Genomic DNA, 19,301 nt, shown 5'->3' on the forward strand with positions numbered 1-19,301 from the left:
GCTGTAAGACGCTCCTTGTTCTTTCATACGGCGCCAGGTTGGACGGGCGAGCAGTAAACAGACCCTGTGCCAACACGAGGATGGCATGCAGGCCGTGGATGATTTCAGCGAGTCTGAAAGAAAACCGTCTGATCAGAAGAGTCTCTAGGCAGCGTGTGTGGATTGTAGCCAGGTGTTTCCGGTAGGACGATCAAGGATAGAGAAGAAAGCCGTTTGTTCATCATTAGGGAGAACAGCGTTGGCATGAATTTAGTGCTAGAACGTAGGAACGATTGGCTTATTAGACAGAATCTGGGTAAAGTCTAAATACCACAAGCCACCAGAATGTCTTCAGTGCCCCATAGTAATGATTTACAATTCTCTGGAGCGGTCCTAGAGTGATGAACACAATACTTCCTACAGAGAGGGAGTGCACGGTCTAACAGGTCGCTCCCAAGTCCCTTGTAGATGTGTAACTAGGTTGAGAGCTGGTACGTCTGAAGGCAAGCATCTGATTTACATCATCTTCAATCAACCCATTCAGTGAGCCCTCATGCACTCCGAATGGGGGTGGAATCATCCTGGAAGAAACCACACCCATCAGGATAGACATCCCTTTTTTCATTTTAGGGTATAGATGATCATTCAGAAGAACTTGGAGTTCATATGCAGTGACAAATCGAAGAGGATACGAACCACGTGAGCAGAAATAAAATACCCCCACACCGTGGCATGTATAAAAGAAATGTGTTTATATGAGGGGGAGCCAAATATTACTGGAGTTCGAATGTGGCTTAAGTGATTTTACATTGAAGTACTTTGATGTTTACAAACGTCTGGAGAATCACTGGATACTCTAGACATAATGACAAAAGGTGACTACAGGAACTGTTTCCAGGAATGGGACAAGTGTATCATATCACAAGGAGAGTACGGTGAAGGGGATTCAAAGTTATATATACACACTTCGCTGTAAGGACTTGAGGGGGTGGAGCTACGTTACAATTCAAGCTGCACATGGGATTGTTACGGAAGAGACACCACAAACCTGCTAGAAAGATTTGGTGAAAATTTGATCAGCCTCAGGCCTAGTCCACATGTATATGGATATTTCTGAACACGTACATTTTTAGTAATTTTGTCATGTCGTTGTTCAAACAGAAAAAGAGAGCACAAACCTCTGATTTGAGGACACCAGCCCCAGGATCGTACAGCAGTTCTAAAATGAAGGAAAGGGAGGGAAAAAAAAGGATCTGCATATGGAAATGGATGGGGAGTCGTATAACGTATCGTATATTCTGGCGCTTAAACTCGACGGTGTGATAATAAAACCGATCCGACAGAAGACGTCATCAAATACTGAAAATATACGCCGCAAAAAAAAAAGAACATGGTCTCACATCTGCACATGATGCTGGCTCTATACCTGTCTCAAAAATTAGAATAACCTGGAAAAGTTCATTCGATCCCCTTGTGATTTAATTCAAAAAGTTGGGCCTTCATATATTCTAGACTCGCGTATGAACGTTCTGCATTATAAACGCTATTCTAATAGTTTGAGATACTGGATTTTTGATTTCCATGAGCTGTAAACAACAAAATTAAAAAAAAAACAGCTTAAATTTTCACTTTCTGTGTAATGAATCTACAACATATGAAAAGTTCCACTTTTTGAATTCAATTATGGGGGGGGGATAATTTTTTTTTTTGAGATCGGAGAAGTCGACAGGAAAGCCCAAATGGAGAATGTGTTCAGCGAGACACACCACCCACACTGTCATATGAGAAGTATACGCTATTATAGTGTCATTTGAAACGTTCCAGTTGTCAGCAGTTGGTTAATGAATGACAAAGCCAGCGGGGGATTTGTTCCTCCCCCAGCTCTTTTCCTCCCCACTGTATTAGAAGAGGGTATGAGAAAGGAACTGATCCTAAAAATAAGCCAATGAATAGGCGTTGTGAATAATCACAGCACCTGCGCGAGTTTCTGGGCCAAAACAAATACTCGGCCTACGGCGCACTCCGGGACGAGAGACGAGTTGTATTGTGTGTGTATACAAGTATTTTTTCCTCTCTGACCTTTAACTCCACCACACCGTGGGTAACCTGGGCCGTTTTAAACGTGAGCCCGAATATTGAATTATAAACAGGGAGTCGTTTCTTTTTCCTAAAAAGGTGCTTTAATATAATGTCATAGTCTGGAAGAAAATTTGCAACAAACCATGGATCACATCACCTCGAAACGCACTGCGCAGCCTCTCGGCCCCGGCTTTCAGAGATGCGGTGAAAGTCGGCATGGCTTTCCAAAACATTTACTTTATATATATAAAAAAAAAAAAAAAAAAAAAAAAAAAAAAGACAGAACCCCAAGTGGATGTAATGCTTAGAAATTCTAAATGTAATCTTGATACGATAACTAGTTGTGCCTTTAGATAGTAGTGGAAGAAAAAAACAAAATGGAAGAAGAAGAACAACAACAACAACAACAACAAAAAGACATCCTTGACCAACACCAAAAAAAGTGCTGACAGCATGTTTAACGCGAGGGACGGGACGTCGACGATACCCATGAGGTAAAGGAACTCTGTGAAAGGGCAGTGTTTTGTTTTAAACACGCGGGTTAAATTTGACACCATTTCTGAAAAGCAGATACCACACACAGGGTTCAGATCAGGAAGAAACAACAGCAGCAGGATAATCATAAAAAACAAAAATGTGTCTATTTGAAATGAAATACTGACAGATTAGCAAACTCTCTTGCATGGTGCAGAGAAGGAAGAGAGAGAGAGAGAGCGCACATGAAAGAATAAATAATTGCGTAAATATGGGTAATTAATGCGAACAGATCATGGTGTAGTGTGTATAAGAAGAAAAAGAAAAAAAAACAGATTATTGCGTGTTTGGCGGCTCAAATACGCCACTGCTCCTCTCCTAGGCACCGTGGTGAGAGGCTACACACACACGCACACGCACACACGCACACACACACACACACACACACACACACACACACACACAGCACCCAGAGCTAAAAAGCACCTCTGCACTACTCAGAACAAATCTGTAGATGGACCTTCACTTCACCCTGCACAACTGAGAGCATGCTCTCACTCGCTCGCGCTCGCGCTCGCTCTCTCACACACACACGTCTCACTGTTTCTGGTGTGTGAGGTACTGAAGTCATGTGCGCTGCAGCAGCGGCAGGGTGTAGCTCAGAATAAGTTTTTAAGAAAGAAAAAAAAAAGAAACGACAGGCGTGTGCTGATAACCTGGAAATATATAACCGTATAACGCGAAATATTATTGCCCTCATTAAAAGGGACGCTCTGGGGCAGATGTGCGCGTCAAGCTGTCTCGCTTGTGTTGGACGAGGAGCTTCGTACGAGTTCTAGAAAGAACTGCATGTCTGATTAAAACTAGAACAAGATTGTAAAATGATGCAATGATGTGAAAGTGAATATCAGCAAACACCTGAGGGACACGCTGGAGATTTCGTGCATCTCCTGATGATCAGGATGCATCTCTCTCTCTCTCTCTCTCTCCAATATATATATAAAATTAAAGGAGTGACGGGATCAGCAAGGTGTCTACGTTACACCAGCTTTAAAATCCAATCTAAAAAAAACACAAACTAAAACTCGGCTTATCCAGAATATCCATGATATTCACTGGACGAGCTCCGAGATGACCCGACTCGATTGTCGGTGTGTTCTGCACCGTTACAGGACCCACGCCATGATCCAGCAACCCGGTAAAAACTAAACGAGCCTCGGCGTGAAACGACGGAGAAGCCGACTGTGTAAAACGAACGGGTGCGAACGCATCCCTTTGCTTTTATGACACAAACAGACGCACGCGTCCAGAAACGGGAACGGCGTCTGTACGACGATGGCAGGAGTGCACGCAAAAGAAAACGACAACACTGATGGAGACGATTAAAAGAAAAGAATCCTCCAGTCTCGATAACACTGCCTTTGACCAAAATAATAATAATAATAATAATAATAAAAATAATCATAACAACCTGCCTCTGTTTTTAAAGAGTAGAATTCTGAAAATATTTTCATGTACAAAAATGTTTTCCCAGTAAAAATGACATTCAAAAAAGGCACTTCGTTGTGTAAGCAAAGAGGACAGAAAACCCACAGTCCTTTAACGCCTGCATAGCGACAACCCAAAGATCCGGATTCTCTCGTTTCCATGGGGAAAGAAAGGGTTTGGCGGGGTTTTTTTGGTTTGTTATTAAGCACTTAAGCGAGTGGGTCTCTTGTACGCGGTAAAAGGTCTGTAGTGGACGTTCGTCGCCGTGGGAGCCGCAGACGGGGTGTTGGGGGGTATAGCACGGCGTCTGCGCTTCCGGTGTAGTGAGCAGTGGGCTGCTGGGAGGTGAAGTCTGCGAGAGCACGGACGCCCTCGGTGGTAAGGCAGGACGGTGCAGCTTGCTACCTGCCTCTGAGGTTCTGCAGAACTCCGTACACGTCCTCTTCCTTGCTCAGTCCTTGAAAGAACGGAAGCAGGTCCAGCAGCTCGGTGTCGGTCATGTCATCGAACCACGACTGCACGGGAACCTGCGGAGGAAGAGAAAAAAAACAAAAAAAAAAAAACGCAGGAGTGAAGGATCTACCACGGTAACCGACAAGAAGAAGAATCCATGTTGTGTAGTAAAATTAGTTTATACCCGTGTCACTCGTATCACAAACCTAATCGCGGACTTTTCATCACGGAACGTACGGGAAGCTCATTTATTTGTTCACCGCCGACCGTTTCAAACGCCGCGGCGCTGCCGAATTCTCGATTCTGATTGGTCGGAAGGTCTCGATTAACGTTCTGACAGCTGCAAATCACAAAGTTTATAGCCTATTAAAGCACTCGTTCGAACACGTTATCGTTTCTATAGTGATCGCTTCACTGGTCATTTTCCTGCCACTACTCAGTCACCGAGACTTTATTTTGAAAACATGGACGTGCCACGTTAGAGCCAATCAGAATGCAGCCGTCTACATTCCAACAGAGTATCTGAGGCTGAGACTACAAGAACGTTAACGACGAACTAACTAACTAACGAACGGATACAAGTTGAGCGGTCGGGTCAGGTGGGCGAGAGTGATGAGGCTCACAGCGTTCTCAGGGTGGAAGATGTAGGACGCTGGCGAGTTGTCCAGTATGATGACGTTCCGCAGCTCTCTGCCCAGCCGACTCAGGTCTTTCACGTAGTTTCCTCTGTGGAACACGCAGGATTCCCGAAAGAGCCGCGCCCGAAACACTCCCCACTGGTCCAGCAGGTCAGCCACGGGGTCAGCGTACTGCGGCACAGGAAGTCAAAAGGTCAAAGGTTTATAGGGTTAGCAGAGGAGCAGGATATCTCCACGACACTAAAAGCTCGTTTCTCCTCAGTAAGAGCAGAGCAAATAGAACTGGTTCGTCTGCTAGTGTCTAGGAAAAACCACAAAGTGACATGCAAATCTCCTTCACTGTAATGGTTTTAGCCTCAGGGAACTTACCTGCTTCGTTTAAATCGAGATAAACACAGTCACACGAGAGCGTTTAGATCAGAAAAGCCAACAGCCGTCGGACTCTCAGCTTACCAGACGTTACAAAGGCAGGCTAGAGCGTCCTAGCAAACAAAGCGCTAATCTACAAAGCGCCAGCCTTTGACTCTTAACAGCTACAACTAAACAAGACGTACCGAAAAAGAAAAAAAGCAGCGTCTGAGACGACAAAAAAAGGAAACTTCACGAAGCGTCCCGATCGAAAAGAATGAGATGTGAAAGCTGGTGTAGGCTCTAGGCCGTATGGGCTAACACGCTATCACTACCAGCGCACATTCTGTACAAGTCGTGGAGGCTGGAGAGACACTTACCCATGCATTAGCGGCTAAAACAAATGCTGGCCACATAGAGACAGAAAAGGGAAAGGGAGGGAGGGGCAGATATTAGGAAGGGGGGGGAGAAAGCAGGAGAAGAGTTCACAACTCATTCACAAGCCTTCGGACATGCTTCAAGTCAAACGTCACATCGAGAAGCCCTGGCGTACAACAAGAACAAAACACTGTTCAAAGGGTTAAACAATACTAAGTCATGAATAATTTTTAAAAAAAAGAAAACAGGGTGGATTTCCACAGCATGAGAGGGCTTTTTCCCCACAGCACAAAGCACAAGGTACAAAAACTTCTCAGGTGGACCATGAGCCAAAAAAAAAAAAAAAAAGTTCCAGTCGGATGGTTTTTGGTAACTTTTAAGCCTGAAACTAACCGGAACTAATGGTACTTGGGATGGGACTAGCAGCACAGTCACCGATTGTTTTTTTTTTTTGGTCTGTTAATTTTTTGTCTATTTATAGTTACAAAAAGAAAAACAGCGAGTGATCAGAATAAAATTCCGATTCATTGCACAGTGGTTTGTTTTTTTTTTTAAATATCATAACCCATAATTATTATTGTTGTTTTGGTTTTTTTTTTTACTGGTTAACATTTACTGTTCCACTTGTTGAAAAATGAACTCAATCCTCAACACGGAAAAACGCCCACGGGGCGGGGGCGGGAGGAAGTGAACTTGACGCACGCTCCTGTATAGAGTGTACGGAGCTAAAATGCATTATTAAGGATTATTATGGGATGTCGTGAGGCGATCGAACCTTGGCTAGGCTGGCTGTGAAGAGCACGCACTCGAACAACTCTCCCATCCTCTGCAGGAACTCGTCCACGTGCGGTCTCTTCAGGACGTACACCTGAAATGCAGACACGCCCTTTACTACGACTCTGAGCAAACACAAACGCACAAACACAAATACACTCCGGATGTGCATTTTACAAAAGAGACGGGGATGGACAGACATCGCTGATGCCGGCAGGAGTGCTTCTTTGTAGGTGTAAAGCTGCCACCCAGTGCAAGTAATCATGAATAGGCCAACCAGGACAGACACAGCCTATCCTGGATTACTTGAACCAGGTAGCGGCCATTTTAAAGCAACGTTTTAGACGAGCACAAAATCGGCACACTGAAAATGACTTTTGATGGAGTGTGTCGTCTAGCCGAGGGTGGGTCACGTTTGCACCACGTTCCTCCCAGGATGTATACTTTCTTCTTTTGGTAGCGGTTTCATCTTCACAATGCTGTTTGTTTAGGTCTCTAACAAACTCTGGGTTCTTCCAGGAACAGGTGTATTTACACTGCGATCACGTGACGCATTAATCACACGCAACTCGACTCCATTCTACAGATTATATGACTTCTGTTGCTCCAGAACTAATTCAGGAGTTTCACAACAACGAGTGGGTGGGGTGTACACTTATCTAAACCGCAACGTTTACATTTTTATTATTAGTAAAACGTTTCGTAAACTATACTGATAATCCCCTCGGTTGAATCCGACAGGCTATTTTGTGTAGATTCATTACAAATAATCTGAATGAAATCACTTCCTAATGAAGTGTCTAAATATAATCGAGTCTTTGAACAACGACTTTAGTTCTCTGTTTACAGTACCTGATGCACTGTGCCGTCAATCTCCACCGGAACGATGAAGTCAGCATTACTAATAGGCTGCGAATAGGAAAGAAAGAACCATAATAAATCATAACTCATAAGAAAAAATAGCACTTTGTACAGCAGACACTTGGAAAATGGTGTAATAATGGTTTTATTGTGCAATCCAGTAACTTGTATACACTGTATATACTGTAGCAGTTACTTTAACAAACAGCAGGGGGCGCCTACGTGATTACAGCACTCAATAATATGAATAAGGATTAAAAAAAAATAATACAAGTTGTAACCACTGTAATACAACACATTATACAGTACATCTTCATTCTCTGGCTCAACACAATACACGTTAGGAATACTTTGCACAGCAGGACTTCTCAGAACGCTGGATTATTTAAAAGCAGAGGTCAAGACTGCACATGCCCCGCAACTATTTGCCTCCTGGACAATTTTGAGGTTCGTCTTAAATTATCTGCCGAGTCAAGGAATCTCCCTTCCTAAAATACCTGTTCAGTCACTGCTTCAATCAGCCTCTCTTCAACGTTCTTTTCACCAAGATTAACTAGACGACTGACAAGGATTAAAAGCCCAGACATATTTAATCTGAACAAATCGAGCTAACGGAGAAGATTCGCTCGGAAGCTTTCGCTGACCTCTGCTGTGCTCAAACGTTAACGCTTCAGAGTTCACACGAACCGAGAGCAGGAGGAAACTTTCATATCGCACTAGGGGCAGCAGTGATGAGAATTCTCAGCAACGTTTTAATCAGGAAGAGGATATAGAGAATATATACACATCTCCACGTTTTCTAAATCAAAACAAAATTTCGATCAAAACAGATGGCTGTCACTGGACTTCAAGATACTGGCGTTGAAAGACGAGTACCGAACTAGACACATGATACGAGGGCGAGTCAAAGCTTGAGAGAAAAGCTTAAAAGCATGGCAAATTAGACTTTATCCATATCGCTGACGAATCCAGACTCTCACTAAGCTCGGAAACACTCGCACCGAATTGAAAAAGGTAGACTCCTGCGACGAGTCTGTTTATTTGCAACGAACAAGGCAAATCCGTTTTAAAAATGAAGCTTCCCGTTCGACTCGCTCTCAAACACTAAACCGAGTTTAGCCAGCTGCAATAATAATCTAAATCTGTACACACACGTGCATACTATTTTTTCCCCTCTTCTATTTTTGTTTCCTCTTCTTTCCTTCCTCAGTCCCAGCGGTTTTAACAGTCCGAAAGCATGGAAGAAGTCCGTTATGGAGTCCTTATTGTGCTCTGGATATGTTGGGTCAAAACATAATGTTTATAGCTGAGCTGAAAACGAGGACTTTTAGAAATACAGCGACAACATAATTACACGCAGGAAACGCTTAGACAGCTTGTTTCTCTGATTCCTTGCTTACTTTTCTTTTTCGTTGCGCGTTATCTTCAGAAAAAGCAAAATCTTTTACACGTGTCGAGGAAAACAGAGCATCAAAAGACGTCGTTTATTAGGTGAGGAGGAAGAAGCACGATCCTCCCATCTCCCCACTGCCAGGAAACAGAGTATTCACTCATTTTCATTACTGCGCATTAATGCATTTATCTAGATAACTATCTCGGGCTAAAATTTCATTAACCTGCGGGTTCCCAGGCAACCGAAACAATAACACGAGACAGGGAAGCACTGGGACGGGCTAGCTAACGAATTTACGATTTTGGCCAGATAAGCCTACCTTAAACGAACTGTGCACCAGAGTCTCGTCCAGGTCTATCACCACGCACTTCTTCCCGTAGTCATTGATGTTCACCTCGGGGAGGAGGTATTTCTCCGGAGGCTGGAGGGACAGAACACAGGACGAGAATGAAGGAGTATCTTGGGAAAGAAGAGGGTGTTAAAATGAAAAAAATTAAAAATAAATAAATAAATAAATAAATAAAGAGAGAAACTTCTGAAGCTGCAGCAGCTCGAGGTGGATGTTAAAATGTCAAAAGGAATGCAGTCAGCAGCAACATTCCAGCTCTATGCCACAGATCCCGTGAAAAAAGGGAAAAGGTCATACGCAAACAGAAGATGACGGCGGGTCAAACGGATGTAGTGCGATCGCGTGATGGCGATTCGACGCTTTCTCAGTGCGTGTATTAATATACTGTCTGTCAGAAAAGAACCACGAACGTGCAGGTCTGAGCTCTGCAAGGACAAACCCTTTTTTTTTTGTAAAAATGTGATAAGCACCGCAAACATGAGAAACGTCCTGCGCGTACCGCAGCGCGCTAAGAAAATAAATCACTTTTCTATTCCAGCCTGGTGTTTTATTGCTGGCTGTGAAACCTCGGCTCATCAGCGAAACTGTGCACTCATAATTACGGCGTTAAGTAGAAATTACGCAGCAGGGCTGTGCGATAGAGCAGAAATATCTCACTACCGTTACGTCAGGACATTTTATATGTACTACCATATCGAGTTTTCGGGGAAACAAAAACCTGATAGCAAAACGATAGTGTTACGTTAGAAAATGTTTTAAACATTAATATTTTAAACACTGAAAAAATCTGGGAAAAAAAACTACCAAAAAAAAAAAAAAAAAAAAACCCAATTTGAAAGATTTAACATTAAAAATGTTAAGATATTTAAGATTGAAATTTTTTTTTTTAATAGTTGTTAAAAAATTTTAAATGTAAACATTTACAGACTTTGCTTTTAAAAATGACCAGAAGCAGTTTTGCAGTTAAAATATTGTGGTTTTATATTTTTAAATATGAACATTTTACAGATTTTCTTTACAAACCAATCAGAAGCATTTGATGTTTTGCTAAAATGTGTTTTAAAATAATTAAAATAAATAAATAAATAACCCTCAAACCAGGAAGCGTTGTCAGAAACATTCCAGTCAGCACAGCAATTTTGGAAATGTAGTGCAGCACGTGCAGAGTCCAAAGCAAACAGGAAGTAGATTGGTGCAAGGAACTGAGCACCAGAGCCAGCGCAGGGGAAAGAAAAAAAATTAATAAAAACCCCTGAAAAAAGCGCCTCGGTCCCTCGGCATGCAAAAAGTAAATGAATAAATAAAACTAAAAACCACACACACACACACACACACACACACACACACACACACACACACACACACACACACACAAGCATGAGGAACAGAAAAAGGAGTAATACATACACCAGGCACAGGGATGACCTCAGCCTGCTCACACTGGGCCACGACACACCGGGAGAGATGAAGACAGAGAGAATACACAAACACAGGACAGGTGTGAGGGGACTCAACACACACACACACACACACAAAAACAAACACACACAAACACACGTTCCAGTGCATGGAAATTACAATGAGGATGAAATGGGGAACGCAGAGCCAAACTGAAGGTGAAAAAGGGGCGGGGCAGGGCGGTCTGGGGTACCTTTAAGAAGTCATCTAATCTCAGTCCAGAAAAGCAACAGCAATGGATTTAGTTAATACACCATTGAACTAAACGGCTGAAAATGATCTAAACAGAAGTGTTGTACTGGACTACTTGACTTTAAAGCGACAGTTCAGCCAAAAGAATCATGGACTAGAAAAACAAACAAAAACTAGATTTTAGACTGCGCATGATTAAATCATCACACACTCAGCTCGAAACATGGGGAGGAAGCCAAATCACTTTCTTTCTCAGGATATTGTTTGAACGTAGAATTGTACATATGATAATATTAATATTATACACACACACATTCATATATAATAATAAAACTCAGAGTGGACCAGTACATTTAATTGAATTTATACTGACCTATTCTGATATTACACAAAACTGATTCTTCTTCTTCTTCTTCTTATTATTATTATTATTATTATTATTATTATTAATATTATCACCATCATACTTGCCTCAAAATAAATAGACCATTAAAAAAATCATATTTTTAAAATTTATTTATTTATTTACTTAAATCTGGTGGTGATGGTAATATGTTTATTAATATTACTGTTAACAAATTTATAATAACAATAATAATAAAAAATAATTCTCATTTTACTTCACCCAAAAGAAATAAAGTAATTAATTAAGTTGAAATAAAAAATATATATTAATTTTATTATATTTATTTACTTTGAGTGTGATTAGGTTTATTATAATTTTTTATGGTTGAGAAAATTAACATTTGTATTATTATTATTATTGTTGAATGTTATTTTTTAAATATTAGCATAATCAAACTTGCCTCAAAATAAATTAATACAAATTACTAAAACTACAACAATTACTATTAATAAAATTAATAGTATTAATTAATTTTATTAATTATTAATTATTAATAACTTAATTTAATAGTAGTAATTAATAAAAGTTTTTTTTTTTAACAAAAAAACAAAATAAAAATCATCATCATCATCATCATCTTAGTATTATTAGAATGCCTTTTAAAGTAAGTGTGTAATAATTTAGACAGAATTGTTTGTAAAACATTAAACCTTCAGCTCAGAGCTTCCCGAAGAAGTAAAAGTGTCCTGCTGATAAACTGCAGTCCAGATCAAGTCCGGATCACGGGGGAAAACACACCGATTTTAATTTTGGCTAAACTACTGCACCAATGATAAACAAGAGTGTGAGTGAGTGAGTGTGTGTGTGTGTGTGTGTGTGTGTGTGTGTGTGTGTGTGTGTGTGTGTGTGTGTGTGTGTGTGTGTGTGTGTGTGTGTGTGTGTGTGTGTGTGTGTATGCTCCTCTCTCGCTCACCTTCGGTGGCGCTCCGTTCTCCTCCACGGGCGGAGGCAGAGGGCTGCTGGTGTTGTTGTTGGTGCTGGCTGGAGGATCGGCTTCATAACTCCGCAGGCAGCAGAAGAAGGAGCTGAATAAACTGCGGTGACTTTTCTTCTTCAGGCTGCTGCTGGACAGCGAAACTGGACCAGGAGAAAAACGCCACAAAATACATGACGGGGAAGAACTGATCAAAATAAAGATAACACTAGGTACAGCGAGAGAGAGAGAGAGAAAAAAAACACTCGGGTGCATGTTGTTACAGGAAAATAATCAATGATGGGTTGCTGTGAGGCGGAGTTCCTGTTACCGGCATGAAGCTGATCATTTCCCTGGAAAAGCATGACCCGTAGTGTTTTATTCCTCACAGCAACTTGACAAACGCTAACTATTTTGCATATTAAGAGACACATTGTACTTTTTCTCCATTTATGGTTGCATTTAATCTGCAAAACATAGATATTTCCTGTAATCACTTACATTATAGCAGATATTAACCATATACCCCCCCAGGTTAATTAGGCCAAAACAAATCAACTAATCGAGAAACCGGAAAGCGCAAACTCCTCTGTCCAGAAAACAAAGCGCTGACACTGGAGACACCTCCCATAAATGTTAAACAAACAAACAAACAAACAAACAAACAAACAAACAAACATCGACTCCCAGAAAACTTCACGGTACCAAGTACACTTTTTCTTCTTTCTCAGATTATTATTAGTCCTCGATTACGTAGCGCGTGCGTTACGGACGTGTTTGTGTAAAGTGTACACGCTACAGTTATTAAATTGGGGGGGGGGGGGGGGGGGGGGATCTTTCATCAACACCTTCTGACCAATCAGAATTGAGTGTTCAACGGCGAGATCGTATAACAGACATTACACAACATGTAAAGAAGATCCAGTCGGATAATTCAGGTTAAGGACGCTCAGTTTGTCACGCCGGACTCCTCGGTTCAGCTCATTGGTGCACTCGGGTGTAGAAATTTTTTTTAAAAATTCAACGTTAAGGTGCCTTTGGAACAAATATCAGCGTTTCCGAATTTTAATAAGAGATTTAAAGAAGTTTAACTGATGAACGTGACTGACTGTAGGATTTTAAAATTTGCAGGACACTGCTTCATTAACACACATATATACACACACACACACACATACACACACACACATATATAACCACAGGAACTAGACGATGCGTTAGCACAGCACATGTACATGTCACATGATGATGAAAATGTCTTCCTTTTCAACAGCACGCAAGTGGCACTAAAGGTTACTCTCCGTCTTAACGTCACATCCAGACACATGAGAAGAAGTGTGCTATAAATATAAAAAATAAATTAAACAGCTAAGTGGTGCTTGGCGATACGAAAGTTTACACTACTATCCTGAGGTTTTCCCCCCTTTGGACTAGGAACGAATTCACGCTCCGGTGTGGAGAGATGCCATCCGAGTCACTCATGTCTCTCTCACTCTATCTCTCTCTCTCTCTCTCTCTCCTGCACTAATAATAATCTTGGGCATACCAGAGCCGCAGCGAGCGCTCCAAACGCCGACACTGAGGTCACCGGCGAGAGAATGCCCTTTTAAAAATAGGGATGGGAGAGTGAAGGGGGAGGCGGGTGGGGGGAAAAAGGGGAGAAAATGAAATGAGAGACCCTCTCTTCCTGACTCCTCCCTGTCGTCTATGGGCCTCCTGCTCCATTTTAAGGGCACGCTGGTATTTCGTTTCTTTTCCGGACAGAACAGAGAAGGCTCCGGTGTGCAGAGCGCAAGCGAGAGATAGAGAAGAGAGAGAGCGAGAGAGAGGCAGCACCACATGAAGGAGGGGTTAAAAGGATCACACAGCCAATAGAAAGGCTCGATTCCTCTTCTGCCCATTTGGTGGGGAGAAAAAAAAAACTCTGACGACTTTCATACAAAAATATTACAGCAATCTGTTCAAAGGCTTCAAAAACTACGATGCAATCTAATCTTATGTTTAATAGCACTCTTAATTACCACAAACGTAATTAAATGTTTTAAAAATACAAACTTACCACTGAAAGGAAGAACAACGTTAAAAATCTGTATTTATTTTATATTTAAAAATATTTTTGATTAGAAAGAACCGTGGCGTATTTTTTTTTACTTCAATCTCAACCCAAACCATTCTTCCTTCAGTATGACCAACGTTACAACTTTGACACGTGTCTATATTAATACTACTAAATACGTCGTTAAATGATCTCGCGTTGGAGTCGGAATTCTTTTTCAAAAAAAGACTCGTTCGCATTTCTGCAGAATAACGACCCGTAAAAAGACGGGCTCTTGTTTTTTCTCCCCGATCTGGTCAGCAAGCTCTCTTCGTCCTACGAGACGGGCGCATCTTTTCAAACTCTGCGCCGGCACGACACGCTCCGGTTAAAGCGCTATCGTACGTGAACTCACAGACGGTGCAAAACTATTGGCACCCTTCTTAAAACCACGAGGGCTATTTGCACGCTTAAACATGTAGCTTTCACTGCTTTAAAAATGATCAGCACCCCAACCTGGGAGAAGCCTGATCCTGTAATATCAAACAAAGTTAGAGATATTTGTAGATCATGATGAACGTTACTCTGTGAAGAATTCTTCTATTCTTACGTTTGTGCAGGAGGACGACCTCGACAAATTCAGACCAAAGGGTTTCAATCAGCTTCAAAAACTATACTACTGTCAGTATGAAAATAAATAAATATTATTATTATTACAATAATAATACAGTTAATTACAGTCTTCCTGGCCAAAGTGTTCAATCTTGGTTTCATCCCAAACAAAGTTCTAACATTTCCTTCTCCCCATTTTGAAACATTTTAACGGATAACAGGACCATAATATGTTCTGGAGAGAAACGCTAGAACTTGTTAGAAGAACGGTGCGTTACAGGAAAGCAGCTTCTCTAAACCCGGTGCAAAATTCCAACCCTCGCGTGTAACGTCTCTTTAATACAATCGGTCTCGCCCGTGCTCTCCTGAAAGCTGCCAGTAATTCCAGACTCGTCCAAACACCCCATGAGACGACGCGGTCCGCGACCGATCGGCCGAATTACAACGGAGTTACCGAAGGCAGCCGCAAACGTTCAAAAACGTAACCCGTCACGCCACTTTCTCATTTATAAACAACACCTTTCTCTTGAAATGACTCGAGTTTAAATAGTTCTACTTGTGATAAACGTATAAAACCTGGTTCCTCAAGTGTTCCTCAGATAGTAAAGGGGTTCTTCACTTTCTAAAGGATCATCGTTTTGAGAATCGGGAACTCTCAGTACTTAAGAGATCTTCACTTCATAAAAATAAAAAAAGAAAGATGTTCTGCTTAGAATCTTGTTGGATTGACTTTTCACTACAAAAAAATAAACTTAATCATTCAATTCTTTATTATTTGACATGTAAATGTTAAGATAGGTAATCAGACATCTTGCCTAATTAAAATTGTTCTTCATTTATATTCACAAAGCACCCTGCATCACTGGTTCTAACTTTTATAAAACTTTCATCCAGTGATGAGTATTATTGGCTTATTCAGTCTTCCTGAACAAAAACAACAACAACGCTGCTTACATTGTTTAGAAGTTTGTCTAAAATATGAAACTTTACAAGACTAACTTTAAAACCTTTACGTCTTTCCTGACGAGGCAGAAAGGCTAAAACAGCGTACGAAATAAACACTAGAACAATCTACCAGATAAATCAACACATTTACTGCGGTCAGAGTGAACATGGATACGTTATACAAAATCTCAGCGTGGAGGATCCTGACCTCTGCTCGCCGCCTGAATGAGAAAGCAGCTGTTCCTGAGAGGTCAAAGGGTGAAAGCCACGAAGTGTTCGCGGCTCAAAATCGCCAGAGAGATCAGACGTTCCGGATCAGACTCGGATGAGTAACGAGACAAAAATGCCATCAGCCCTGTTACTTTTCACCACGGAAAGCTGAGCGTAAACACGTCCGCTTTTACACAAGACGCAGAGCCGTCATTACGGTGGAACTGCGAGAACCTCAAACGCGGGGTTACGCTTACACGATTAACATGTAACCGAAACGGGAGGAAAAAAAAACAGGGAATAACTTTTTTATACATGGATATACAAAACTGTGTGAGGTTTGAAAGCATAGAAAATGCCACTGATCTGAGAGTCAGATTTCACTCGTGATAAAGTGCTCAGACGGGTTGTCATCACCACTGACATTTTCATCTCTCTCTCAGCTCATAACAACAACAACAACAACAACAACAACGTGATAAACACTGACACTATAAATACATATAGAAATATCTAAACACGAGGAACAATTACAGGATTTGATCTTTTCATGTATAACACACTCACGTACAAGGACGCGTAAAACTTTCATACTAAATATTTTCCCTTCGTTTTCACCATCGTCTTTTGTCTCTCTTTAAAAACACAGTGATATTTCTTGTACAAATAAAACACAAGCAGGAGCATACATTATTTAGTTTTAATAGTTTACTCTGGACAGTTGCTTTACTGAGTTATAAAGTTCCACGTACATTTTGCATATAGGTTATATCAGCGGTGCAGCCGTGGTTATATTTTTAACAAATTTTTTTTACAGTCTCTCCAGGATTTTGCGATCGCAGAAATTAACGGAAAATCAAGAATTCAGAACTCGCGATATGACGTCATCACGACGCGCGTTCAGTCAAAGCCCTCTTCGATTCACGTACGGCCACGAGCAAAATACTCCGCAAGTTGCGGCACAGAATTTTATTGGGGGAAAAAGCCACGGCACCGAAATCCTGTGCGGACTGAAATTTATATATTTTTTTTTACTCCATTTATATTTAATGGTTATAAGTAGGGATGGGGTAATGCGACCAAAATATCACATCACGCTTCTCAAAGGCATTTAAACGATACACGAAACATATCGCGCTACATCTTTGCTCACAATTTCCCTGTTCAATACTTTACTTAATGTCCGCAAAACACACTTTTTAAAACAGTATTTCATTTATTTAAAAATGTTTAAATAAGTCAGAACAGAAATGATTGAAAACGTTTGACATTTTACAATTTTAAACATTAAGTATAACATTCATATATATATATATATATATATATATATATATATATATATATATATATATATATATATATATATATAATCCATTTAGATTTTTTTTAGTTTGCAATGCAAGCAATTGGTGTGTGTGTGAGAGAGAAAGATGTGGTTTTGTCCAAGTTCAGAGTTTTTAAAATCATTTTATTTTACAGCTTAGTAATTTTTAAAGAAAATAAATAATTGCATGGTTATCGATATCCGCTGATAAATAAGGTATACTACTTTTAACATCACTAGTTTTAATATTTTTTAAATAAAAAGATAATGACACGCAGGAGATCTATAAAAAATAAATAAATAAAAAGCGGTGTATCGTCTTGTAATATCGCGATATCGATATTGTTGTCATATCGCCCACTGACACTGAACCGGTTTAATCCGAAAGATATCTCGGCAATATTTCAACTTGGACCTGATGTGTTTTATGGATTGGAATCTTAGGAATAAAAAGCAATAGCAATTTGTCTCTTAGGAAAAAAAATAGATTATTATTGAAATAATATCTGAAAAGTTTATGATTATAAAACAAACGTATTTTACAGTTAATTTGAATTAACTGAAAGTGTATAGTTTAAGTTATGGGTCCACTAAACGCAATATAAATACATTAATATTGATAAATAATAATTCCACTCAGTGAATATATAACCTGAAGCTCGGAGCCCAGCAGTCAGCTAACACAGTTAGCTTAGCACAGCGTGCGCGCGCGTACGTACACACACACACACACACACACACACACACACACACACACACACACACACACACACACAGAGACAAAACTCAAATCTTACCTTTTTCAGGATTCGACGATAGGATCTCCTCCTCCTTTGGATTCGTAACTTGCGTTATAATGGACGTGTTGTCCATGGAAACGACAGGCTCTTCCTGTTTCCTAAACTAAGCTAAGCTAAGCTAGTTATAACGTTATCTTCTCCACTCCGACTGCGTAGACGTAGCTAGTGGGGGAAAAAATAAAGCGACTCCCGAAAGCAAACGCGGACTGGCGAAGCGAGTCCTGATGAGATTTTCTTTCTAATAAACCATTTCTCTAGTTAACGAACCCTGACGTGTACTGGTTAGCGAGCTAACTAGCTGCGCGGTTGTTGTTGTTGTTGTTTTCTTTTCTTTTGCTAACTTGAGTTGAGGCGCGAGCGCGAGCTAGCAAAGCAGCGGCGTTGTTTTGGAGCGAGCGAGCGAAGTCTCTCTCGCGCGCGCGCTGGTTTAGCTCTCCTTCAAACCCCTCTGTTATTGGACAGAAACCGAGTCATTTGAAAAGATTAGATAGATATTATCCACATTTTTTAAAAATGTTGGTCTATGCTTTATATATCTATAAACATATTACTAGCTAAGTAGTAAAAGAGCTTCGCTGCTAAATAGTTAAAAACTGCGAGTTAAATATTTACCACGAAAGCCATCAAGATGGACCGGTCCAAAAAAATGAAAAGAAGGGGGGAGATTCGGTAATGCAGACCAACCTAATAACCGAGGTTATTATCAAAGCTGTTATTGTAATGTCCGTGTTTTCGGTATTCTCCTTCCAATATGGTGGCGGCGAGTGTTTAAAATTCAGCAGATACATCGCAGACACAGCAGGAGGAGGTGGGACTTTCTAGGAACCCCCTCCCCTCTGATTAAAAATAAAAGCATGCCGAGCATAACATAACACACATACATATATATGTATATATACGCACATACATATATAATACAACTGCCACCGACTCCAAGGACTTTTACGACACCTCTAGGCTAAACTAGAATTAGCTATTTTTTTAAAAAAAAAAAATATATATATATATATATATATATATATATATATATATATATATATATATATATATATATATATATATTAGGCAGTTCAATAAAATATTTGCAATACTGGTTAGTGTTAATCTGTCACTCTTCTCTCCAAATATTAAGCCACATACGATTAAACAAAATTAGTATGGTTAATTTGATTGCGTACGGTTTCAATTACAC

At 40.4% G+C, this 19,301-nt stretch overlaps 1 protein-coding gene and 1 long non-coding RNA gene across 3 annotated transcripts; one reads left to right on the plus strand and one right to left on the minus strand.

Moving 5' to 3' along the window:
* Positions 1-31: 31 nt before the first annotated feature.
* LOC128635604 (uncharacterized) lies at positions 32-2,436 on the plus strand. The gene is made up of 2 exons (XR_008398553.1): positions 32-650; positions 740-2,436. It is a non-coding gene; the product is annotated as an uncharacterized LOC128635604 (long non-coding RNA).
* On the minus strand, positions 2,300-19,005 carry ctdsplb (CTD (carboxy-terminal domain, RNA polymerase II, polypeptide A) small phosphatase-like b). 2 transcript variants are annotated; one of them, XM_017495840.3, is made up of 8 exons: positions 18,107-19,004; positions 12,184-12,347; positions 10,622-10,654; positions 9,185-9,286; positions 7,464-7,520; positions 6,613-6,705; positions 5,097-5,282; positions 2,300-4,547 (listed from the first exon to the last, which is right to left on the minus strand). In XM_017495840.3, exons 1-8 carry the CDS (start codon positions 18,180-18,182, stop codon positions 4,422-4,424), a joined length of 837 nt encoding a protein of 278 aa, XP_017351329.1. In that variant the 5' UTR covers positions 18,183-19,004; the 3' UTR covers positions 2,300-4,421. The 2 variants fall into 2 exon arrangements, with proteins under 2 accessions (XP_017351329.1, XP_017351330.1); XM_017495841.3 differs by lacking the exon at positions 10,622-10,654 and having other exon boundaries at positions 18,107-19,005.
* Between the last annotated feature and the right edge of the window lie 296 nt (positions 19,006-19,301).

This window comes from Ictalurus punctatus, chromosome 20 (assembly GCF_001660625.3).
Source record: "Ictalurus punctatus breed USDA103 chromosome 20, Coco_2.0, whole genome shotgun sequence".
NCBI lineage: Eukaryota > Metazoa > Chordata > Actinopteri > Siluriformes > Ictaluridae > Ictalurus > Ictalurus punctatus.

What these genes read in the sequence shown, in the direction of transcription:
- ctdsplb (XM_017495840.3), bottom strand. Translation starts at nt 18,182, where the DNA reads ATGGACAACACGTCCATTATAACGCAAGTTACGAATCCAAAGGAGGAG. An exon ending in AGAACGGAGCGCCACCGAAG is followed by an intron (nt 10,655 to 12,183) that starts GTGAGCGAGAGA and finishes GTCGTGGCCCAG; the next exon opens with TGTGAGCAGGCTGAGGTCAT. An exon ending in TCACAGCCAGCCTAGCCAAG is followed by an intron (nt 5,283 to 6,612) that starts GTTCGATCGCCT and finishes CCTGTGCCGCAG; the next exon opens with TACGCTGACCCCGTGGCTGA.